The 25464-nt window shown below is 49.3% G+C and overlaps 1 protein-coding gene across 3 annotated transcripts in view; it reads left to right on the forward strand.

The window, feature by feature from the left end:
* The first annotated feature begins 12968 nt into the window (after positions 1-12968).
* Positions 12969-25464, forward strand: part of LOC128845344 (probable hydrolase PNKD) — a 30973-nt gene continuing 18477 nt past the window's right edge. The window contains exons 1-2 of one of the 3 annotated variants that reach the window (XM_054043925.1): positions 13081-13153; positions 16810-17583. In XM_054043925.1, the coding sequence (XP_053899900.1) occupies positions 17507-17583 (77 nt within the window). In that variant the 5' untranslated portion in view covers positions 13081-13153; positions 16810-17506. Of the gene's footprint in view, positions 13154-14400; positions 14646-16809; positions 17584-25464 lie in introns of those variants that run through there. The other 2 variants (XM_054043921.1, XM_054043922.1) reach the window with 2 other exon arrangements.

A 25464-nucleotide genomic window follows, 5' to 3' on the forward strand; every position in this document is an offset into this window, starting at 1 on the left:
TTTTAGTTTGGCATCATACCAATATTTATTTGTAGACTTGTTTTTTTAGATTTTTATCAGTTTAAATGTTGAAAGCTGCAGGAAACTGGGGGCATCAGACAACTATTTAATGATGGCAAATGTTGAAATTCAAAAAGTTAAAGCTCTATAAACCATTCAAACACAGATTGTCAACGTCACCTGTCAAACTATACAAAGTAAATATCCTTAAATCATCAAAGCGTACCTGTTTCTACTAGTCACTTACTAGGCCAGTGGTTCTCAAACAGGGGTACACGTACCCCTTTGGGTACACAGAGGTCTTCCAGGCAATACATTAACTCTTGTACATATTTGTCTAGTTTTAGAACAGGCTCCATAAAAAACACTAGTGAAGTCCATACAAAAGAAACTGTCATACGATGACTTGTTTATACTGCTCTAGGTACCATACACTGAAATGTAAGTACAATATCTATATTCCAATCGATTTATTTTATAATTGTGTGGTAAAAATGAGAAAGTCAGCCATTGTTCAGTGATAAAAGTGTCACCGCACACTGTATTTTTATGTCTGATTTTGTAAGCAGGTCATTTTTAAGTGAGGTGAAACTTGGGGTACACAAGACAAATCAGAGTCCTGAAAGGGGGACAGTATCTGGAAAGGCTGAGAGTCACTGCACTAGTCCATTTGTAACAAGCCTAATTCAAAAGACCCAAGTAGCGTTTTTCTTACTTTGCCTATCTGTTAATTTTGATTATTGTGTCAGTTTGTGTGTCTGGTGAAACTGACGTTTATCAAGGTATAACGATAAAAGTATAATCCTCCCCCGCCTACCTGTAATCAAATCACCCTTCGGTCATCTTCGTGTTAAATGAAACCCATTCAGCTCTGGAAGCTTAATTAGAAGGCATTTTTTCCAACCATTGAACCATTTGGGGGGGCTCTTTTCTACCCTTTACACGGTGCTGCTCTGAGAGGCTCTCAAGCCCCCTGCAGCACACACACCGTTAGGGACACACCCAGCTGCAGCTACACACACACGCTGAGATCAGCTCCTCATGGAAAGGCTCAGCTAAGAACTGCCCAGTTACTCAAGTGCACCCCCCCCCTTTGAAGGGTGTAAACCCCAAATTATACCAGCTTGTGCTGCACAGGGAACTGTACACCGTAAGCTCATGAAATGCGCCCCTCCCTCAAAGTGGAGAGGAATATACACAGCTTTCTACCCCCAGGTATGACTCTTGCCCACACTGGTTTTAGAGAAAACAAAGATAAATGTATTAACTACAAAAGATAGATGTTAAGTGACTATAAGGGACAGCAAACAGACCAAAGCAGGTTACCTAGCAAATAAAACAAAACCACAATCTAAGCTTAATATACTAAAGAAATTGGATACGAATAGCAAATTCTCACCCTAATTGTTGGTTTAGGCAGTTTGCAGAGGTTCTTGAGGGCAAGCTCCACTTGCTTGCAGCTTAAAACCCCAGCTATTCCTTTCATAGGCTAGAAACCCCTCTAGCCTGGGCTTAGCCCTTCCCCTGCACCCCATTCAGTTCCTGTTTCTCAGGCGTTTCCAGGAGTCTCCTTTGGGCGGGGAGTCAGTGAAGAACCACGATGATGACACTTCCCTGCCTTAAATAGCTTTTGCATATGGCGGGAATCCTTTGTCTCCAACTTTAGTTCCCACGCCTTTCAGTGGAAAAACATGGGTATTCTATGCTGCCTCTGTAGGGCCGTAGCAGCCATGAGACAGAGGCTGTTTGTAATGTCCCCAGGAAGGCTCCCCAGTGGGAGATTAGCATCTTCTAAAACCGATTGTTCTCCCTAATGGCCCTTCCCAGCCAGCCATCTAGACTGATTGCATCCTGCCTAGCGGGCATTCCCCGGGTGTGAACACATTTGTAATAGATGCATAGACAATGTTCCTAACTTCAGATACCAAAATGATACATCCATACAAATAGGATAATCATATTCAGTAAATCATTACCTTTTCAATGATATCTCACATGCCTTATCTTGCACAAAATACATCATAGTTGTGTCATAATCATAATAATATTACTGTGAAGAACATGGGGTGTAATGCCACAGTGGGCACCAGAACTGTACACAATATTCCAGTATCTGTCTCGCCAGCATTGCATGTAGATCCTCTACAATCACCTCTCTGATCCTATTCACGACTCCCCTCTTTGTACAACCACGGATCACATTAGCTCTTTATGCCACAGCGTTGCACCAGAGTTTATGTTCAGCTGACTGGCCACCACTACCCAGGAGTCCTTTTTGGAGTCCCCCCGCTCTAGCCTGTATTCCTTGTTCCTAGGTGTATAACTATGCCTTTGTCTGTACTAAAACTCATGGTGTTTGCCAAGTGATCCAGATGGCTCTGTAGGACTGCCCTGGCCTCATCTTTACTTATCAGTCTTTTGTTATCTGCAGATTTTATATTTACTTCCAGATCATTGATGGAAATTATGAGCCCTTCAGAACCCCTCGAGAAACACCCCCATGCAGGGATGATCCCCTCCCCCGTTGACAACTACTTTTTGAAATCTGTCACTCAACCTGTTCTTAATCCATTTAACATACTCTCTTGATATTGTATGGTGCTAATTTTTTAATCAGAATGTCCCGTGGTATTAAGTCAAATGCCATGCAAAAGTCTACGTTTATTGGATCGATCTATACATTACATATTATATCTTCATCAACCAAATTTATAACCTCATCAAAAATGAAATCAGGTTTGTGTGACAAGACCTATTTTCTCTATAACCATCTTTGGCTGCCATTAATTATATTATTTCTTTATTGACTCCCTCTGATGGGGCATCCGCCCCACACTGGCCTGTGAGGGGTTAATAGAGCCCTAGGGAGGCTGCACAAAAAGCAGCCAATAGGAGGGGGGGCTGCGAGGAGCAGCCAATCAGAGCCTGGTAGGCCCATATAAGAAGAGATGCAGGGGAGAGGAGCAAAGGCAGTAGCTTCCTGGAGCTTAAGGAGGGAGGACTGCCTGCCTGCCTTGCAGGTAGAGGGGAGCTAGCACCCTGGACAGAGCAGTGCTGGGCAGGAATAGGGGAGTGAGAGGGAGCTCTTGGCTGGCTGCTAGGATGGACATACTGAGGCTCTGAGGTAAGGGCTAAGAAGGTGCTGGGGCAGCAAGGAAGTGGTCCAGGGAAATGTACTGAGAGGTTGAAGGGGATGCGGCACATGGCTGCCATCTACAGGGTCCCTGGGCCAAGACCCAGAGTAGTGGGTTGGCCCAGATCCTCGCCCTTCCCCTGCACTTGCCACTGAGGAAGTGGTTGAACAGTTGGACTGCAGTACTGGCCCCTGGAAGAGGAGAGCACAGACTGTGGCATGAACAGAGAACTGTCCTGAAGTGGATGCTGCAGTCCTAGGAGTGATAGGGGTCCCAGAGCAGAAGTGGTGGCAGGCAAGAAACCACCAGGCGTGGGCATGCTGACCTATAGAGCTGATCCCCAAGATGACCAGCAGGAGGCGCTAGAGTAGTGAGTGGGAGCCCTGTCACACTCCCATATCAGCTTTTCCATTATTTTGCCCAGGATTGATATCAGGTTAATGAGCCTATAATTACTTGGGTCATCCTGCTTGCCCTTTTTTAATAGTGGCACTACATTAGCACTCATTCTAGTCCTCTGGAATGTCCCTGCTATTCCAAGATTTATTAAAAATTAACATCAATGGGCCAGAGTTCTCCTCGGCCAGCTCTTTTAGGACTCTTGGGTCAAGTTACCTGGACCTGCTCGTTTAAAAATGCTTATCCCTAGTAGAGGCTGTCTAACATCCTCTTTAATTACAAAAGGACTGTAAAATACTTTACCCTCCTCCTGATACGAGCACATTGTCCTGCTTCTTTCCAAATACAGAGAAAACATAGTTATTGTACACTTCTGCCTTTTCTGCATCATTAGTAATGGTTTTACCATCTCCATCGAGTAATGGACCTGTGCCATTGTTAGGATGTCTTTTGTTCAGACTTTTAAAAAACTCCCTTTGATTGTCCTTAGCCCTGCCCACCATGCATTTTTCCTTGATGTTTTGAGCTTCCCATAGGCATTTTCTCCTGGTCAACGCAACTGCAGAAACTCAGCCTGAGAACCCAGGTAGCCTAGGAAGACCCATGTGTCTATACTCTGAACAGAGGTGACATCCTGCAACGGGGGTTGGAGAAGGAGAGTCGCCCAGTAGAAATGACAAAGGAAATGTCCCAGGCTGGCTGGCCCTGGGAGGCAAGCGGGGTTCATCCTTACCCGTGACTTGACTTAGCTGTCCCTCAGCCTCACTGATAAGCTGGCAACATAAGCCTTACCGATAAACTGCGCTAATTAGTGATCCCAGCTGGATGTAATGGAGCTTAATTAGAAAGACCACCCCCAGCTGTGGTGGGGAAGCAGGGAGAGCGTTATGTAAGCTGAGCTGGGGCCTCAGGAGGGGAGGGAAGACTCTGGAGAGGAAAACAAGGGGAGTTGTCCTGCGGGATGAGCCCGACTGGGCCTGCAGGGAGCTAGAGGATTCCCTGCTGGAGTTCCTGGCAAAGGGAAGGTCGGGGAATCCTGCTGGGGAAGAAGCAAGAGAAGAGACGCTCTGCAGGGGATAGGAGATGGGCCAAGAAGCAAAGGACTTCAGAGCAGCCCAGGAGGGGCTGGAAGCCCGGCTTGTGTGGTATGTGGACTCCCAGCACTCTGAGAAGGATGAGGAAAGCAGAGAAGCCCAGGAGGGGTGAAGGACCTTTTGTATCTCTCAACTTGGACTTTGCTACCCTGGAAGTGGGGGGTGAACTGTTACGTGACTCGGCCAGAGGGCCAAACCACAGAAAACTCAGAGCAAGGGTCAGGAGAAGACACCGGCTGGGACTGGTCATCGAGGCCGAGGAAGGGGGCCAACAGGGGATGGGGGGGGGGTCGTAATGAGAAGCGAAATCCTCTGCAATGCCTTGTCCCGGCATGAGGGGCACCCTAGAGGTGAGGGGTCCATGAATGGATTGTTCCTAATCCTATGTTATATGGACACTGCTAGTCTGTTTGGGTCCCAAAATGGACATGTCTGTCTGTCCCAGGCCCATCACCGTGGTATCCGAACCCTCTACATCCCTGGGAAAACAGCACAGAAACGTCAGCATTTCACAGACCCGATCCGTTCCAACCCACCGCGTAAAGTGCGGCTTTATTTCTCTCTACCCCACGTGGAGTCGCCTAAACATTCCCGTCCCTGGGACATCATCATTTCCATAGTAACGAATGGGGAACGGCCGAGAGAGACTGCTTTTAAACAAAAGCATCAAAATGGATCAAAACCTGCGAGGGCCGAATCGAAACGGGGTCACCGCCTGTGCTAAAGGTGCTGCTGCCACACAACTGGGGAGATTGTGGGCTCATCCCTCAAGGCCATAAATCTCCCCAGCTCCCTAGGCTGTGGCCTGGTCTCTGCGCCGCACAAGGACCATGTCCCCGGGTGAGCGGGTTGGCCCTCAGCCTCACTGCCCCAGCTGGAGACCAGGGCCAGGTGATGGGGGAGCATGTGACTAAGAACTAGGCCTGCTGGAGGATCTAAGGGCCACCTGGGGTCACCGGGAAGATGTGTGGATGAAGAACAGGCAGGAAAGGGCAGAGAACAGGCCCAAGCCAGGGTCATAGGAGAGGCCCCGAGAAGATGAGAAGGCGATTTTTCATTCTGAGGCACAATCCCATTGTTTAGAGTCCCGGGCCTGGGGACATGTGGAGGGCAGATGCTGGTTCTCCCTTTGGTACAGCAACCCCTGTCAATGCGAGGAAGAAAGGACGGGAAGTTGAGCCCCAGAGAAGGGCTACAGACCTGCCGAGGAAGGGTGAGCCCAGCAGGAGTCTGGGATAGAAGAATGGGATTACGTTCCTGTTTGGACACGAACTCCAGTGGACTTGGGGAGAGGGGCTAAATCACCTTATGCCCAAATAAACTGGTTAGTCTTTAAGGTGCCACCGGACTCCTCGTTGTTTTTGTAAATCACCTTAGCTTCTGGAGCCCAGTTATTTTGCCTGGAAGTTATTCAATTAAGGAATCTCTCTGTGTACGGCTGTAGGAAGACCTGTTACTTCTGGAATTCATCTTCCCATGGGAACTCTGGGTTTTATACAAACACAGATTGTCCGTGAGAGAGCCGAGCCTACTGTGTTTCTATCGCTTGGGCTTGTGTCTTAGTTTGTGTCTAGAACAAATGGCTAGTTCCCAATAACTCCAGAGCGCTTTGCTGCTCTTACTTCTTTTGTCCCGAGTGGCTGGCCAAATTGGAGGTGTTGCAGGTTGTTCCAATGAGGAGGTGAAATTGATGATACTCGGGTATTTCATGGAGGCAATCTTGTTTATTTACACACTGGGGTTTGGGTTTATTGCTGTTAGTTCTGTCACTTCTTTACCCTCCTCCTGAATAAAAGGTGATGGTCACACACAGCTCCTAGCCACAAGGTTTAATCCAGCCCACAACATCGTGGTAGATCATCAAGGAGTCATACGTAGGTAGAAATTATGGCTGTCATCAGCAGTGATTGAACATGGGACCCAAGTCCGGTGACATCATGGGCTCAGGCCTCCGCCATGTCCGCTGAGGCCAAATTCTTTTAGCTATGAGAGAGCAGCAGAGGTTGCAGGGGAGTGCCACTGGGGGCTGTGTAATTCAATGGGACTTTATGGGCATGAGAAGCGACGCCAGCACTGCGAAGAGACAGTCCCTTTGTCTCTCTACCCGAGCTAGGTGAGATCCACCCAGGATGGCGTCCCGCATTGCGTTGGGGTCCATTTGTCAGCAGTGCCCATTCCTGACCCGGCGGCTCTGGGGTGCAATCCTGTCTCTCTCCTTTCCCCCAGGGTCAGGCCTGTTTTTTTTCTCCTCATCGCTGTTCGATCCATGACTCCTGGTCAGTGGAGGAAATATTTATCACATTTCCTTGTCCTTTAGACACAGTCTGTCCCACACGGGCTCTGTGTCTGTCTGTGATCACCACCCTCTCTAGTAGCTGGTCTTTGACTACGGAGGTTGTTTTGGTTAATTATCTCGGGCAATAGTCCATCAAGCATATTTTGTTTTAATCTCAATATGCCGAGAATCGCCCTCCTGAAACTCCCTCACCCTAACTCCTACCAATCATACCTTTAAAGAAGAAGAAACACACTCCTCCCCAAAGAGAAACCTACAGTGGCAACCGGTGACCTTCCATTGTCCATTTGTACACCCCCAGCTCACTCTGCAATAAACACCCTTCCCCTGACCTCAGCCTGTCCCATCTTCAGGCTCCCACCTTTGTTGGATGGAAACAAGTGAAAACCGCCTGAAAAATAAGGGATGAGGCTTTATGTGAAGGGACATTTCAGGGAAACAGCAGTTCCCTGAGCATCTCATGGATTTTTCTCTCTAGCAGGCATTGCTACTGCCCTCAAATATAGAGTGTGTGCCCGAGTGCCTGGATGGGCCATGCTGAAGGTGCCATGCTCAGGGCAGACTGGAAGGAACAGGGCAGACAGTCCCCCAGACTGGTGGTTTATTCTATAGATTCACCAAGCCAACAACAAGACAGCTTCTGTAATACCACACTGGTTACCAAGAACCCAAATCCAGTCCCCTTTAAGCATTCCAGCCCTTGGCTCCCATCTAGACAGCCAAGTAGATAGTGAGAGGTTACTGAAAACCTGATTCACCATATGTGAGGTTCACCAGTCCCAAAGGACCGAACACATATCCCCAGGTCAATTTGAGTCTCTGATCTTACCCAATAATCACACCGATGCCAATCCTTTAGTAACGAAAGGTTTAATTATAGAAGGAAAAAGAAAGAAGAGAGTCACCAAGGGTTAAAAGATCCGTAGGTCAGGTTCATAGCAGAGATGGGGAGAATGCTGAGCTGCAAAAGTCTTTCTGGAATCAGTTTAAAAGGTTCTGGGCCGATAGGCAGTCCAGCTGTAGCGTCTGTTCAAGCGCTTCTCTGAGGAATCCAGGGTAAACCTGGAGGCCTCACTCTGTTATGGCTTAGACCTTCCCAGTTAAAGTTTAAGAAGACCTGAGATGAAAGGATCAGGCCCGGGGCTTTCCTTTAGAGCAGGCTGACCACTCTCCTTGCAGAAATTGTCACAGCAGGACCTGCCCCGGAGGAGGAATATTTCCTATGCGTGCACAGAAAACTATTTGCATTAATTCACATAAGGCCGTTAGCTGGTATTTCATTACAGCAGAGGTTCTCAAACCGTGGTCTATGGACCACCAGTGGTCCGCAAGCTCCGTTCAGGTGGTCCACAGATAGTTCCCTCTAAGGTACGCACCTGGGCAGCCACACATGAGAGAACGAAGGGCCACCCACCTAATTAATGGAGCCACGCAGGTGTGGCTCCAATTAGGTGCCTGGACCAAGGTGAGGTGGTGGCCTTGGGGGGAATAGGGGTTAGGTGGGAGGGGGCAGTGAGAAGAGGGAGTGGGAGAATTTGGGACGTGCAGGGCTGCGGCGGCCAGAGAAAGAGGCAACTTTCCCCAGCCCCAGAGCTGCAGCTGCCAGGGAGAGACCCCCCTCCTTCCCAGCCCCAGCTCAGGGGCTGCTGTGGTGGGGGAGAGACCCCCCTCCTTCCCAGCCCCAGCTCGGGGGCTGCTGTGGTGGGGGAGAGACCCCCCTCCTTCCCAGCCCCAGCTCGGGGGCTGCTGTGGTGGGGGAGAGACTCCCCTCCTTCCCAGCCCCAGCTCGGGGGCTGCTGTGGTGGGGGAGAGACCCCCTTCCTTCCCAGCCCCAGCTCGGGGGCTGCTGTGGTGGGGGAGAGACCCCCTTCCTTCCCAGCCCCAGCTCAGGGGCTGCTGTGGTGGGGGAGAGACCCCCCCTCCTTCCCAGCCCCAGCTTGGGGGCTGCTGTGGTGGGGGGGAGAGGGCACCTTCTTCGCATTAGAAAGGTAAGACTACTGATATTAAAATATGAGTTGTGTGCTTTTATTTGTACAACAAAAAAACATTAATTATTATTAAGGTTTTTTATATAGTGCTTTTATCTAAAGTGCTTTACAATAGTTAGCTAACGATACAAACAACATTTGGAAGGATCATTAAGTGGTCTGCCGAGACCCTCGGCAATTTTCAAGTGGTCGAAAAAAAATGTTTGAGAACCACTGCGTTATAGCATAGAGAGTTAAGTTGAAGACAATGTAAATAATACTATTAGTTTCCGGCAGTATCTTCACATCTTTGATCTTAAGGTTAACTGAACCATCCACATGCATAATATAAAGCAATTTAGACATGAAAGGTAATTAGCATCTACAAGCTAATCTGGTTACATTGTTAAACTTCTAACAAGATATAGGTAAACACAGATAAATACACTTAGCATCTACCCCGATTCTCTAATAATGCAGGCAAACAGGTTAAAGATTCTAGTCTACCTAACATGGCTTTGATAGGTTTCAGACGGGTAGCCGTGTTAGTCTGTATCAGCAAAAACAATGAGGAGTCCTTGTGGCACCTTAGAGACTAATACATTTATTTGGGCATAAGCTTTCGTGGGCTAGAACTCACTTCATTGGATGCATGGAGTGGAACATACAGGAGCAGGTATAAATACCTGAAAAGATGTGAGTTGCCTTACCAAGTGTGAGGTCAGTCTAACGAGACAATTACATTGACCGCAGGGTACCAAGGGAGGAAAAATAACTTCTGAAATGGTAATGAGAGTGGCCCATTTCAGACGCTTGGTCTACACTAAACCCCCAAATCGAACTAAGGTACGCAACTTCAGCTACGTGAATAACGTAGCTGAAGTCGACATACCTTAGTTCGAACTTACCGCCGTCCAGACGCGGCAGGCAGGCTCCCCCGTCGACTCCGCGTACTCCTCGCGGCGAGCAGGATTACCGGAGTCGACGGGGAGCACTTCTGAGTTCGATTTATCGCGTCCAGACTAGACGCGATAAATCGAACCCAGAAGTTTGATTGCCTGCCGCCGAACCAGGGCGGTAAGTAAGTTGACAAGAAGGTGTGAGTAACAGCAGGGAGAAATTAGTATTGGGGAAATTAGGTTTTGAAATGACCCAACCACTCCCAGTCTTTATTCAGACCTAATCTGATGGTATCCAGTTTGCAAATTAATTCCAATTCTGCAGTTTCTCGTTGGAGTCTGTTTTTGAAGATTTTTTGTTGAAGAATTGCCACTTTTAGGTCTGTAATTGAGTGACCAGGGAGGTTGAAGTGTTCTCCGACTGGTTTTTGAATGTTATAATTCTTGAAGTCTGATTTGTGTCCATTTATTCTTTTGCGTAGAGCCTGTCCGGTTTGGCCAATGTACATGGCAGAGGGGCATTGCTGGCACATGATGGCATATATCACATTGGTAGATGTGCAGGTGAACGAGCCCCTGATGGTATGGCTGATGTGATTAGGTCCTATGATGGTGTCCCCTGAATAGATATGCAGACAGAGTTGGCAACAGGCTTTGTTGCAGGGTTTGGTTCCTGGATTGATGTTTTTGTTGTGTGGTGTGTAGTTGCTGGTGAGTATTTGCTTCAGGTTCGGGGGCTGTCTGTAAGCGAGGACTGGCCTGCCTCCCAAGATCCGTGAGAGTGAGGGATTGTCCTTCAGGATAAGTTGTAGATCCTTGATGATGCGCTGGAGAGGTTTTAGTTGGGGGCTCTAGGTGACGGCTAGTGGCGCTCTGTTACTTTCTTTGTTGGGCCTGTCTTGTAGTAGGTGACATCTGGGCACCCTTCTGGCTCTGTCAATCTTTCTTCACCTCACCAGGTGGGTATTGTAGTTGTAAGAACTCTTGATAGAGATCCTGTAGGTGTTTGCCTCTGTCTGAGGGGTTGGAGCAAATGCGGTTGTATCTTAGAGCTTGGCTGTAGACAATGGATCGTGTGATGTGGTCTGGATGGACGCTGGAGGCATGTAGGTAAGTATAGCGGTCAGTAGGTTTCCGGTATAAGGTGGTGTTTATGTGACCATCGCTTATTAGCACTGTAGTGTCCAGGAAGTGGATTTCTTGTGTGGACTGGTCCAGGCTGAGGTTGATGATGGGATGGAAATTGTTGAAATCCTGGTGGGATTCCTCAAGGGCTTCTTTTCCATGGGTCCAGATGATGATGTCATCAATGTAGCGCAAGTAGAGTAGGGGCGTAAGGGGACGAGAGCTGAGGAATTCCTCAAGGTCTTCAAGGCAAATCCCATCTTTTCCTGTGTTTATACCTGCTCCTGTATGTTCCACTCCATGCATCCAATGAAGTGGGTTCTAGCCCACGAAAGCTGATGCCCAAATAAATGTGTTAGTCTCTAAGGTGCCACAAGGACTCCTCGTTGTTATGGCTTTGATAACTATCTCCAAGGACTGGCCCTGTTTACCATTGCAATACCCTTTGGCTATGTCCTTAAGGATTGCTTACAGGTCACCTAACTTGCTGATCGTTAACCCTTTGCTGGCTCGGCGTTACACAGTGCAATTAGCACAAGGTATATTGTGATGTTTAAAATGGTCAAGGGACGCCCCCTAAACTGAGGGGCAGATAGTCACTCTAAGGGACAAATAAATGAATTGAGGGATGGTCCCTTAAAATAAAATTGGTTTCCGAGTTTTCTGTTCTCACTTTGTCGACTGTAGCCCTCTTTCTAACACCTGGACAGATCATTCACCCCGCCAGTGGAGGGTGGGGCTCTGGTTAGGTGAGCAATTCCAATTAACTACGTGCCTGCCTCAAATGCGGATAGAGTAAAACTGGGAACCGTTCGTTATAACGACAGCCTGCTCTGGGGTGTCAGTTTTGGCGAACAAGGGGTGAAATTCGCGCTGTGCAGTGAGCCAAGCCTAAGGGTTGGCACGGTTTCATAAACTCTATTTTAATGCTTTGGTTTAAGGATCTGCATTCTCGTGACGAAGCTCACACGCTCGGCAACCTCAGTGTTTCTGTCTCATTAAACTTACAAGGCCAATTTTGGAGGAGCGAATTACAGTTCTCAGTTAAAGATGATTCTATTAGCGTGACCAGGCCAACCCCGCAAGTCCACGTTCAAAGCTAGTTGAAAATGCAAACTCCACACGCTAAGGTCCCACTCCTGTAATCAGATCCATGCAGGCAGAGCCTTGGTGCCCACATAGACTCCCACTGACTTTACTAAGGTGCCTAGGTGTTTGCAGGCTCCGGTCCCAGGGAAGGAAGAAGGTCCATGCATAGAAGCTGATGGAGAGGAAAGCACAGATCGTTGTGGGAGACATGGGGAGATAGTTAGAGAGCTGGTGGCTGAGCGGGGTGGCTGGGTTTGAAGGCCTCTTTCCTGGCTGCATTGGGAGTCACAGCACTCCAAGGCAACAGAAATGATATTCATAGCAAATAATACTTGTTAATGAATTATGACTTGTGGCCATGCTAATTCAAAATACACGGTCTGCATTCATTAACCACTGGCCATGGTATTGCTAATTAATAACTGATAGCACAGCCGCTTGCTCCAATTAAAGACGAGTCCCTGGAGGCTAGGCTGTGTTGATATGGGCTTACCCAGCAGGGACAGGACAGTTATACTGGTAGGATGGGTCTTGCAGTGACTGTGGTTTGAAGGCCCAGGGACCCGTTATCAGCGGATCCCGGCGGGCCTAGGATGATGGGGTTTGGAAGAAGGCTGGAACAGACGCTGACCCGGAAGGGGGAAGGGGCCAGGAAGCAGAGGAAGGTGAATGAGTTGGATAATCATTTGCAATGGCAACTTGTCACCAATCCACAATTAATTCGGAGCAGGCCGGGCTGGGCCAGGGCTCAGCCCAGCGGCTGTCACTAGCTCAGGGCCCCCTTGCCCTCGGGCGCTGACAGCCAATGCCCGCAAGGTGGCGCTGCGGCCCTCCCCCCGAGTTGAGTGTCTCCGCGTTCTAGGGGCGGGGATACATTGCATTCGAAGTGGGCGTGGTTCGAAGGCTGAGGCCGGCGGCGTTCGCTGGTCTCCCGGGTGGCGGAGGCGGGGCCGGCTCGAGGGGCGGGGCCGCCCTGGAGCATGGCGTGGTCCGGCTGCCTGTCCCGGCTCCAAGTGCTGGCGGCCGCCTTGGCCGCCTGCTGTGGGCTGGGGGCCGCCTCCCTCGCCCGGTGCCGGCCGGCGCGCCGCCTCCGCCACTACCTCGCCAAGCTGCTCATGGCCCTGGCCGGGCCCCTGGTGTTCCGCATCGGGTGAGTGCGGCGCGGGGGTCCCGCTCGGACCCGCTCCTGGCTCTCTCCCGCCGCGGGGGGGGGCCTCGTGGGGGCCAGGGGAGCAGGGGGAGGGTAAGCTGGCGCGGGGAGGGCTTCTTGGGGCCGGGGGAGTGGGGGGAGGGGTATGCAGGGGAACTGGGGGGGGTGGGCTGGGCAGGGGGTCGGGGAGGTAGGCTGGATCTGTAGGGGAGTTGGGGGGTTAGGCTGGGGCTGCAGGGGAGTTGGGGGGGTTGGCTGGGGTTGGGGGGTTAGGCTGGGGCTGCAGGGGAGTTGGCTGGGGTTGGGGGGTTAGGCTGGGGCTGCAGGGGAGTTGGCTGGGGTTGGGGGGTTAGGCTGGGGCTGCAGGGGAGTTGGCTGGGGTTGGGGGGTTAGGCTGGGGCTGCAGGGGAGTTGGGGGGGTTGGCTGGGGTTGGGGGGTTAGGCTGGGGCTGCAGGGCAGCTGGGGGGGTTAGGCTGGGGCTGGAGGGTTTGGCTGGGGCTGGACTGTGCAGGGCTCGGGGAGGGGGGCTGCTGGGGAGCTGGGGGAGTTGGCTGGGCGGGGGAGGGTGCAGGGGGGCTGTATGGCTTATGGGGATCTGCAGCAAGAGGTCTGCATGCATCCAGGAAGGCTGGCTGGGTTGAGAGGGCGTCTCGCTGGGGGACTAAGGGGAGGGCTGGTGGCTGAACTGAGTGGACTGTGCAGGGTGACTACCCTGCCTGGGTTTGAAGAAGGTCTCTTTCCTGGCTGCACTGGGAGTCCCACAAGTTGCCCTTCTCTCCCCCATGGGGTGCTCCTGGGGACCCCAAAGGGTTTGCACTGCACTGATTGTTTGGTGCCCGAACCACTTTGGGTGGGGGGATGCTTGTACCCCCCCTGTGGGGTAGGTGCCGAGCACAGGGGCCCCCCTGCACAGCAGCCACTGAAGGTCTTGGCCGGCTCCCTCTGCGATGCACTGGGGAGCCAGGTCTCCTTTGCTGCCCCGTGCAGCACTGTGCTAACACATACGCAGGCGTCTCTGGAAAGCTCCAACTGCCTGGGGCGTGCTGTGTGCAGGGTCAGCGGGAGAAAACGCTGCTTTCAGATCCCACACAATGCCTGGCATTATCCATCCCTGCCGGGATGTGCCCACGTGACCCAGATCCCCAGACCTGGGGTGCCACAGCTTCCATTCGGCATCTGCTCCTTGGGCCCCCGCTGAACGCTCTGACTGTAGCTTATTGTCCGTCAGGAGCCCGCGGAGCGTCTTCCACGCACGCTGCATCCCGAAAGCCTTTAGAGCGCTGGGTAATAGAGGGCAGGCGTCAGTTCCCAGAAGCAGCGGTGCACGGTTTGCACTATGGAGAATAGACTGAAATCGGTCCATGGTGGAGCCGGGAGGAGAGCCCGAGTAACGGGCGAGCGGAGAGGCCCTGGCCCAGGTTTCGTTGTGCTGATGCTGCAGAGAGGCAAGAAGGTGGCTCAGAGCTGTGGAGAAGGCGGCTCAGGCAGAGGGTAGATTCTCCTCTCTTACAGTGTGATCTGCAGAGCGAAGGATCCTAGCCCAGTGTGTGTGAGATGCACTGTGTATTCAGGGCTTGAAACACTTGCTGGGTGCCTTGTAGCTAGAGGGTCACTTGGTAGCAATGAAGGAAAGGGGCATCTGCGCGCAAGGACTAGGGCAGACCCCTGGTAACAGACCCAGTTCCCGCCGCTCATGCACCTCTCCCGGGACGCCTGCTGCAAGCCAGTCTCAAGAATTGTGAAAGTCCTGTGAGCCGTCCAGGGGTGCGCGCGTTGGAGCCAAGCAGCCGTCTGATCTTGTTGTTGAGCCTTCATCTTTCCTCGCCCCATCCCTCCCTTGTCTGAAACTGCCTGGGGCAGGCACCGGGGTGTCCAACGGGTTCGGTGACATGCCTGGTGTGCGGTGAATGCTGGGCTTCTTGCCCTACTGGGGGGCTGTGCTGTGAAGGGTTTGTCTTTCACATCCGCCTCTGGCTGGTAGGTGTCAGGTAAATCTCAAGTTCCAACCTCTCCCGGCTACTGTCATCTGTGATCCCTGCTGGGACCTCTGCCTGCGATCAGGGAGCTGGGGCGGTACTGGATTGTCTGCTTTTCTTCTCCCCTAGCTTCGGTCTCTGGGGGCCCTCCTGCCTGGTGAATTACTCCAGCGTATGTTGCCAGGAGCTTTGCCTGGCAGTGTGAAATTGACATAATGCTCGACACTTTCGCTGCAGCTCACAGCATTCTGAACAGAGTCTTTAAAACTGGCCACGTTCATTCAGTGCAATCGTTCTGCAGCGTGGGGAAGCTCTGAAGCAGCTGTGGAAGGGTAGGGCAGGGTGGGGTGGCTGGCTCAGCACCGGTTGACAGTTTTCGGCACGACTGTCAGGGCTAGGAGGTTGATTTAACAAATGGACAGCTTTGATTCTGGAGACGCTGACGGGATTCATTGCCAGGGCGCTTTTGTTATAGTAGCATCTGTCTCAGCTGGGGCCTCACTGCATTTGTACAGTGTGGAGGACATATTAAGAAAGAGCCCTGTTAGCTGTGTGGATTGTTTAGCTCTGTGACCTTGTCTTCCCCCCAAAAAAGGTGTGTGTGTGTTACCTAATGTGTTTAATCCTAGTGTAGACAGGGTAAGTTGTAGTTCTATCTTGTGTTACCTGGTGAAGGGGAAGGCTACAGGGGAGCTGTGGGTTTGCCTCGGCCAGCTAATGCACGCTAAAACTACAACTGTCCTGTCTGCGCTAAGATTCGAACACGTTACTTAACATGTTAACTTGCACACTTCTTTCCCTTTCATTAGTGTAGATGTGGCCAGTGTGCATTAAACTGGATTTTCTTTCATCTTTGCAGAGCGCTAATCCCCTGGCAGGCAGAACATCAGCCATCAAAGGCTGAGACACGTTGAAAAGGGAGTATGACCTGGTTGTGTCATGTCTTGGGAATCCACTTTTGGAAAAATGGGTCACCAAGAAGGTGGTAGTTGTTACTCAGCGATTTAAAGAGCTGTTGTCAACTAGTTTTAGAGTCAAGCCTTAACTTTTGCTTCACAAGGCGTTTTATAAAACCCACCAATCAGAAATGTTTGAGCAGATCTTTGTTAACCCCAAATCAGCAGTTGCATCAGTGTCTAGTGCAGGAAAGGTGGAAACCGACTAGAAATAAATAGTGAAACTGTTTGTTTGTTTTCTTTGGCTGAGCTCAGAGAGGTGCAAATAGTAAAAGAAACAGCAAATCTTCCTTTGTCTTTTGTATAGATCTGTCTGCTAAGCTGCTCATAGATTATTAAAACCAAAGAGGAATTTCAAAGTCTGCAGTCCCTTTACCCAGGTTGAGGACAACTTGAAAAAAGCGGTGGTTCTTTTAACTGTATGCCTTCTTAGGTATCAGAGTAGCGTCAGTCTGAGTTGGGGCCCATCCTGTGTGTTCGCTGTGTAGCTTGTAGTGAGGAGCTTACAGTCTAAATATCCAAGATAAAGGGAAGCATCGTTGTCTGCATTTCTCAGAGAGGGAACTGTGGTGCAGAGAGATGAAGTGAGGTAACCGATCTGTGGCACAGCTGGGAATTGACAAAGTTCCGGTTCAGTCCGTCAGCCCAAGACCAGCCTTTCCCTATCAGACCTCTGAATTTTTTTTTTTTTTTTTTCTGTCTTGTATCACTGCAAATGATCAGGGCTCCATCTCCTAGCTGCTGGACAAATAACTAGCATGGAAGAATTCCGTGTTGCTTGTCGGAGTCTGGGATTAACAGAGAGAATTGCTTTATTTCTCCGTCACCGGGAGAAGGAATCAAGTCTTCAGTCAGCAGCTCGGTGTTTGGACAATGCTTCGGAGATGTGAATGACTGGGCGAATGCCAAGCGTTATGTTCTTAACTCTTCCGAACTTGACGGGCTGGTTATAGAAGTGTTTCGAAACTTTACCAGATCCCAACGGTAATGAGACTTTCAACTCTTGTCTTTCACTAAAGCACAATGTGGATTTTCCCTGGATGTAATAATTAACTTGCAATGCCCTCAGCCCGTTCTCTTCCGGCTGGAGATTGTGAGCAGCGTTATCGAAGTGTTATCTTTGATCTCTTGCACTGCGCTGTGTGTCACTCATCAGCAGTAAATTGTTGGGCTTTGTCAGGCACCACTGAGCCAGGTATCCCCATTTCAGGGTAACTGCACCTGCGTTCCCCCACGTGGTCCCTCGGGGGCACCCACATCAGGTCCTGGGCTTCCAGACGTCGCCTCTCTTGGGAGGAGATGCACGGCTCTCCCCCTCCTGACTGGGGTTTGAAGGCTGCATAGCCCCTGCAGTCCACTGTGCTATCCCCTGCAAGCCAGCCTGCCTGATTGCCCGCCCCAGTGCTTTGCCTTCTCTCCGATGGCCACAGACAGCGTGTGGCCGGCAGTTACAAGTCACCGCACCGCTCTTCTTAAGCCAGCACTCTTACTCTTAAGGTAAAAGCGTCAGCAGGATAACGTATAGAAACCAGGAAGAAGTTCCTCTACACATGCTAAAAGCTCACCCAAGATCCCCCATCAGTCTCATGGGTCCCTTCCACGAGATTTGGGGCCCTTGGATAGAAGGGCCCATCCATTCGCTGGATCAGAAAGAAGGGCCCGAGGCAGTTTAAATGCAACCTTTTTATGCCAGAAGCCCTTTCTTGGTTGATGGCTGGAAGATCCCGTTTGAACCAGCGTGTGCAAACCTTCCTGGTGGGCTGGTACCTCTCTGGAGTTGGTACAACCTGGGTGCTTTTCCTTAATAACCCCCCCACCCACACTGCGCCCGGTTTCTGGCACAGCTGTGGCAGCCCCCCAGTGCCTGGAGTTACATACAATCCCTGTCTCACAGTGGACCCCTTAAGGAAGAGATGATCCCCAAGAGAGATACCTTTCTTTCCCAGGCGCCCGATCCACTGGGTAAATGCAGCATTAACTGCTGAGAATTCAAACATGTTCAGAGCAAGAAGTCTGAAGCTCTGGGTTTCACAGTACCCGCCACTCACCTCTTCTGCACACCCATGGTGAATGGCTCTGCAGTGTATGTCTCTCATCGTGTAATACTGTGAGGTTCTCAGGGAGGCGTGGTTGAAAGAAAGCGCTGTCACAGAAGCTAATGGGGAAGGTAACTTTCTGCTGCCTGTATGAGGGATCGTGCTGTAGGACAGTGTCAGCTGAAATCACACCTCTGTCTGGAAAGACTTTACTGTTGTTCTGCAATTGCTATAACTTAAGGGGCTGTGGAACTCTCTCCTGCAAGGCATTGGAGTCAAAGAATAGAGTAGGTTTCAGAAAAGAATTCGTGTATGGGTGAGACCATCCTGAGTTCCATTAGATAAGCCGGAGCCTTATTTCTAAGGGATATTTACTCTCGTGCTGCAGCCCATAAGCCAACCACAGATAGGCAGGATATAGGCAGAAATTTCCCCCTTGGACCAAATTCACAGGTAAAGCCAGAAGGGACCACCGTGATCATCCGACCTGACCTCTTGTAGAACTGAATTCGCTCCTGTTTGACCTAGAGGAGATCTTCTAGAGACACGCCCAGTCTTGATTGAAACTAGGGCTGTCAAGCGATTTAAAAAAAAAAAATTGTGATTAATTGTGCTGTTAAACAATAATAGAATACCATGTATTTAAATATTTTTGGATGTTTTCTACATTTTCAATGTATTGATTTCAATTACAACACGGAATACAAAGTGTACAGGGCTCACTTTATATTGATTTTTGATTACAAATATTTGCACTGTAAAAAACCAAAGAAATAGGATTTTTCAATTCACCTCATACAAGTACTGTCGTGCAATCTCTTTATCATGAAAGTTGAACTTACAAATGTAGAATTAATTACAAAAAACCTCTGCATTCAAAAAATAAAATATTGTACAACTTTAGAGCCTACAAGTCCACTCAGTCCTACTTCAGCCAATTGCTCAGACAAACAAGTTTGTTTACATTTGCAGAAGACAATGCTGCCCGCTTCTTGTTTACAATGTCACCTGAAAGTGAGAACAGGTGTTCGCATGGCACTGTTGTAGCCGGCGTTGCAAGATATTTATGTGCCAGATGCACTAAAGATTCATGTGTCCCTTCATGCTTCAACCACCGTTCCAGAGGACATGCGTCCATGCTGATGACGGGTTCTGCTCGATAACGATCCAAAGCAGAGAGGACCGACGCATGTTCCTTTTCATCATCTGAGTCAGATGCCACCAGCAGAAGGTTGATTTTCTTTTTTGGTGGTTTGGGTTCTGTAGCTTCTGCATCTGCGTGTTGCTCTTTTAAGACTTCTGAAGGCATGCTCCACACCTCATCCCTCTCAGATTTTGGAAGGCACTTCAGATTCTTCAACCTTGGCTCGAGTGCTGTAGCTATCTTTAGAAATCTCACATTGGTACCGTCTTTGCATTTTGTCAAATCTGCAGTGAAAGCGTTTTAAAACAAACAACATGCTGGGTCATCATCTGAGACTGTTATAACATAACATGAAATATATGGCAGAATGCAGGTAAAACAGAAATAGGAGACAAAATTCTCCCCCAAGGAGTTCAGTCACAAATTTAATTAACGTATTACTTTAACGAGCATCATCACCATGGAAGCATGTCCTCTGGAATGGTGGCCGAAGCATGAAGGGGCATACGAATGTTTAGCATATCTGGCACGTAAATACCTTGCAATGCCGGCTACAAAAGTGCCATGCGAACGCCGTTCTCACTTTCAGGTGACATTGTAAACAAGAAGCAGGCAGCATTATCTCCCGTCCATGTAAACAAACTTGTTTGTCTGAGCAATTGGCTGAACAAGAAGTAGGACTGAGTGGACTTGTAGACTCTAAAGTTTTATGTAACAAAAAAATTCTACATTTGTAAGTTACACTTTCACAACAGAGATCGCACTACGGTGCTTGTATGAGGTGAACTGAAAAATACTATTTTTTATCATTTTTACAATGCAAATATTTGAAATCAAAAATATTAAATGAGCCCTGTATACTTTGTATTCTGTGTTGCAATAGAAATCAATATATTGAAAAATGTAAAAAAAATCCAAAATATTTAATAATATTCAACTGGGATTCTATTAACAGTGCGATTAATCATGATACATTTTTTGAGTTAATTGCGTGAGTTAACTGCGATTTAATCGACAGCCCTAATTAAAACCGTTCCAGTGATGGTGAATGCACCACAATCCTTGGTAAATTGTTCCAACGGTTAATGACCCTCCCTGCTAAAAAAAAAAAAAAAAAAAAAAGTCTCATTTCTAGTCTGACTTTGCCTAGCAAGTATTTCGTAACTGTCAGTTATGGGGCTTTTGTCCTGCTTCCTCTGATGTTTCTATCCTGGTGGAGGCTGGGCTAGACTGATAACACTGGTCTACAATTTTTGAGAAGTCGTCTGCTTCAGAGATAAAATGTGCTATTTATTATGTGTTTTGATGTGCTGAATTCAAATATGACAATTAAAACAACTGATTGGCTACTGTTTCTAAGATATTTCAGTTTTTACATTTTATGTCTATGTATATTGTGTAGATAGAGTTTTAATCATAAATTGTAAACCTAGGTCTTTTCATGTGTTTATGGTTGTTTTACATGATATTTCACCTGTCCTGTTTATGTAACACTTTAAAAATCAGCAAAAGGGTTATATAAATAACATTTATTATGAAACAAAAGGCAAAAAACTATTATGTACATAGTTTAGTCCTATTCAGTGTCCACTCGGCGGTTCTTGGCTTGTCTCTTGTATTCATTAAATGGAGCATCTCTTGTCACTGTCCAGCAATAGTCTGCAAGCATTGATGGGCTCCATTTGCCCTGATAGCGTTTCTCTGTTGTTGCAATGTCCTGGTGAAATCACTTGCCGTGCTCGTCGCTCACTGCTCCGCAGTTCGGTGGAAAAAAATCTAGATGAGAGTGCAAAAAATGTATCTTTAGTGACATGTTGCAACCAAGGCTTTTGTATGCCTTGAGGAGGTTTTCCACCAACAACCTGTAGTTGTCTGCCTTGTTGTTTCCGAGAAAATGTATTGCCACTAACTGGAAGGCTTTCCATGCCGTCTTTTCCTTGCCACGCAGTGCATAGTCAAATGCATCATCTCGAAGAAGTTCACGAATCTGAGGACCAACAAAGACACCTTCCTTTATCTTAGCTTCACTTAACTTTGGAAATTTTCCACAGAGGTACTTGAAAGCTGCTTGTGTTTTGTTAATGGCCTTGACAAAGTTCTTCATCAGACCCAGCTTGATGTGTAAGGGTGGTAACAAAATCTTCCTTGATTCAACAAGTGGTGGATGCTGAACACTTTTCCTCCCAGGCTCCAATGACTGTCGGAGTGGCCAATCTTTCTTGATGTAGTGGGAATCTCTTGCACGACTGTCCCATTCGCAGAGAAAACAGCAGTACTTTGTGTATCCAGTCTGCAGACCAAGCAAGAGAGCAACAACCTTCAAATCGCCACAAAGCTGTCACTGTTGTTGGTCATAGTTTATGCACCTCAAAAGTTGTTTCATGTTGTCATAGGTTTCCTTCATATGGACTGCATGACCAACTGGAATTGATGGCAAAACATTGCCATTATGCAGTAAAACAGCTTTAAGACTCGTCTTCGATGAATCAATGAACAGTCTCCATTCATCTGGATCGTGAACGATGTTGAGGGCTGCCATCACACCATCGATGTTGTTGCAGGCTACAAGATCACCTTCCATGAAGAAGAATGGGACAAGATCCTTTTGACGGTCACGGAACATGGAAACCCTAACATCACCTGTCAGGAGATTCCACTGTTGTAGTCTGGAGCCCAACAGCTCTGCCTTACTCTTGGGTAGTTCCAAATCCCTGACAAGGTCATTCAGTTCAGCTTGTGTTATGAGGTGTGGTTCAGAGGAGGAGGATGGGAGAAAATGTGGGGTCCTGTGACACTGATGGTTCAGGACCAGAAGTTTCATCCTCTTCCTCTTCCTCGTCTGACTCAAGTGAGAATGATTCTGGTGCATCAGGAACCGGCAGTCCTTCTCCGTGGGGTACTGGGCATATAGCTGATGGAATGTGTGGATAATGCACAGTCCACTTTTTCTTCTTTGACACACCTTTCCCAACTGGAGGCACCATGCAGAAGTAACAATTGCTGGTATGATCTGTTGGCTCTCTCCAAATCATTGGCACTGCAAAAGGCATAGATTTCCTTTTCCTGTTCAACTACTGGCGAAGATTTGTTGCACAAGTGTTGCAGCATATGTGTGGGGCCCACCTCTTGCCCTGATCTCCAATTTTGCAGCCAAAATAAAGGTGATAGGCTTTCTAAACCATAGTGGTTATACTGCACTTTTGTGATGCAAAAGTCACTTCACCACAAACATAGCAGAAGTTATCTGCACTGTTCACACAAGTACGAGGCATCTCTGCTCACTTTGGCTAAACAGAAATGTGTCCCTTTGGAAAATCAAACACTGACAAATAAGAGAGCACGACACTGTATGATTTCTAGAGCTGATACAGGGCAATTTGTTCAGCAGAGTGATGTAAGCTTCGTTATGATTGCATCATCCATGACTTCTAGGAATAACATGATGCAATTCATATCACGTGTGACGCAATACCAGCTTCAGATTGCATCATTCATTGTTTTGCCTAAAAAGCAAGTACTGTCCAAACCCAGTCATAGATTTATTCCTAGATCCAGTCAAAGATGTATTTTAGTCATTTCTGGTTTAAATTGAGATCCCTTCCTTTTATAACTCACTTATCCTCCGCCATTCCCAAGTCAAGGGTCGTCTATACTGACCCAATAGCATATCTTGAAAACTAGAGCCAATCAACAATTTGAAGCATCATTTTCGTTCTCAGTGGCCCAGGATCAGTAAAGTTTGACTCCATTTATTTCAGAAGCATTTTGGCTGTAGAGCAGTGGAATCCTACCTTCCCCCAGCCTGGCAGTTTGTTTACTTTGTGTATGCGGCGTCTGGGTGTATAATCTGTTCGTTTTCTTTCCGGTTTTCTGTGGGTCTTTCAGACAGCAATGGGGTGGGGGATGGGAGGGAGAAGTGGTTTTAAAAAAACAGGAAAACGTTCTACAACCTCGACCATTGGCATGGGGATTTGGGTAAATGTGGAGCATGCATGAAACTACCTTTCAAGTAGTTATTGACCGTCCCATTTACCCATAATCCAGCCATTCTCCAGTTCGATGAAGGCCTGTTGTGGAACACTGTATTAGAAACCAGCCTCCTGGCTTACCTTCTCGACACCATCAGTAATTAGAGCCGAGGGGTTTTTTTCTTTGTTTTCATCCAGTTGATCTCCCCTGCTGAGTTTTGGCTGTTTTACTGATTGCTGGCTTGGCCAGTGGTAACCCGTGGAGTCAGTTTCATTTCCTTGTTCTCAATGCTGCAGTGTTTGGGTTGCTTATGGAAGCATCTTTGTTTGTATGAAAAGCAGCTGCTCCCTCTAGGATCTAGTCTCTGGCTCTAGCCTGCAAGGGGGGGAGAGCTGGGGGAGGGGGGGGTAAGCTTCGTGGCAAGTTTTAAACCTCAAAGTAAGCTTTTCTTTGTTGTTGTTCTGCAGTTTTTGTCCTGCTGTGGTAGCTGTTTGTTTGTTGTTGCTGGAAACATGTCCAAAGTAGGGGAAATTTCAACCCAACAAAAGCCCGTTTTGTTCTGTTGTTTACATGCTGCCTCGTAACTGCTGCTGAGATCAAGGGCTCAAGTCCAGTCCTTTTTGGACTTGCCCGTTCTGGCCGGCCAGTCACTGCCCCAGGGCTCTGCCGGCGCTTCCACTCGGGTTATTGCGCAGTTGTCCAGGGTGGTGATTCTGGCTGGAACATTTTTGCACCGGCTGATCGCGGGGACAAGATGCCAAGCTCGAGGGGCCTGGGCTCTGCCGGGGGAGATGTTGTAACTGTCCACAGCCCACCCCCCCTCACACGCTCACCCCACTGCCCAGCAATGTCCGCGTGACAGCCATGCACTCCTCAGCTGGGGCTGTCTGGGCCAGAGCCCACACCAGAGTCATGGGGTCAGCAGGGGAGACGGGCTCAGAGTCCAGACCGGCCTCGGAAACTGCTGCCGTTTGTTTCACTGTGGCCGTTCTCTGCCCCCCAGGAGAGGCACTGCGTCCACACCCCCTCCCGTGGGGGGTGAGAGCCGGGGGCCTGACATGGGTTCAACTTGAATTGAAGGGCGGCTGGTGGGGTTTCATTGTCTCCTTTGAATGTGGGGTTTGTGACCAGCGTGGTTCCCCAGGGTCTGCTCCTCCCCAGGCCCAGCATCTTCTGGGGTTTCTTGTCTGTCTGGCCTCATGTGATCCCACCCCAAGGCCCAGTAGGGTCCCCTCTCCAGCACCTGCGCGTCAGGCTCTCAGAAGCCACATGCCCACCCCGGCAGGGGGGGTCGCTGTCATTGCCCCCATGATACGGAGGAGCCCAGGGAGTCCCAGAGAGGGATTTGCCCAAAGCTGGGGACGGAACCCAGGAGTCCTTATTCTAGTCCCTGCTCCAACAGACCTAGAGCAAAGACATGGAACCCAGGAGTCCTGACTCCCGAGCCGCAGCTCCAAGGCCTCCTTCCCTGGACCTGGCTCCTCAGTGGGGTAAGAAGGAGGGGCTTGCAGCTGGCTAGAGAATCCATCTGGAGCTGGGAATCCCCTAGGGGTGTCACTGGAGGGGCTGAGTGCAGGGGGCCGGGGGGAGGCTGTGCCTTGTCACCTCCCCTTCTCCCCCAGTTACCAACACTATTGCGGGGTGCTTTGAGCTCCTTCCTGGGAGCTGATGTGGGGACAGGGAAGTTGCTGCCCTGGCTGTGGGGGTGACTAGTGGTTAGAGCAGAGGGGCCGGAGTCAGGACCCCCAGCTACCAGCCCCCGGCCAGGCATTCCATATGCAACCCTGAGTGTCGCTTCCCTCCCCCGTGCCTCAGTTTCCCCAAATGCCTCCAGAACCGCAGCTGGGGGCAGTGCTAGACAGCTGTAAACTCTTGTTATGTGTGCAAATTCGGTGCTGCCTCTGGGCTCCTGGCAGAAATTGTCACCCTTCCCCACTGCCCCCCAGCCTCCCATCCGCGCACACATACATACACCGTATAGCAAGGCAAATACAAGTTAAACCTTGTGTGTCTGAACGGGTTAATGCTACTCCAGCTTACTTCCCTCTTTTAAAACCACGGGGCTGGGGCCCTGGCAGAGGGAACTGGAGGTTTCACGATCACTGGGATGGCTGGTGCAATTAGTGGAGAGAAACCGGTGTGGAAGCCTGACTGGGGGTGGGGATCGTGCCCCTCCCTAACAGCTCTGGGGGGGCTGCTCTGCCTGCACTGGTCTAGGAGCAGCTGAAA

Source organism: Malaclemys terrapin, chromosome 11 (assembly GCF_027887155.1).
Source record: "Malaclemys terrapin pileata isolate rMalTer1 chromosome 11, rMalTer1.hap1, whole genome shotgun sequence".
In the NCBI taxonomy this organism is placed as follows: domain Eukaryota; kingdom Metazoa; phylum Chordata; order Testudines; family Emydidae; genus Malaclemys; species Malaclemys terrapin.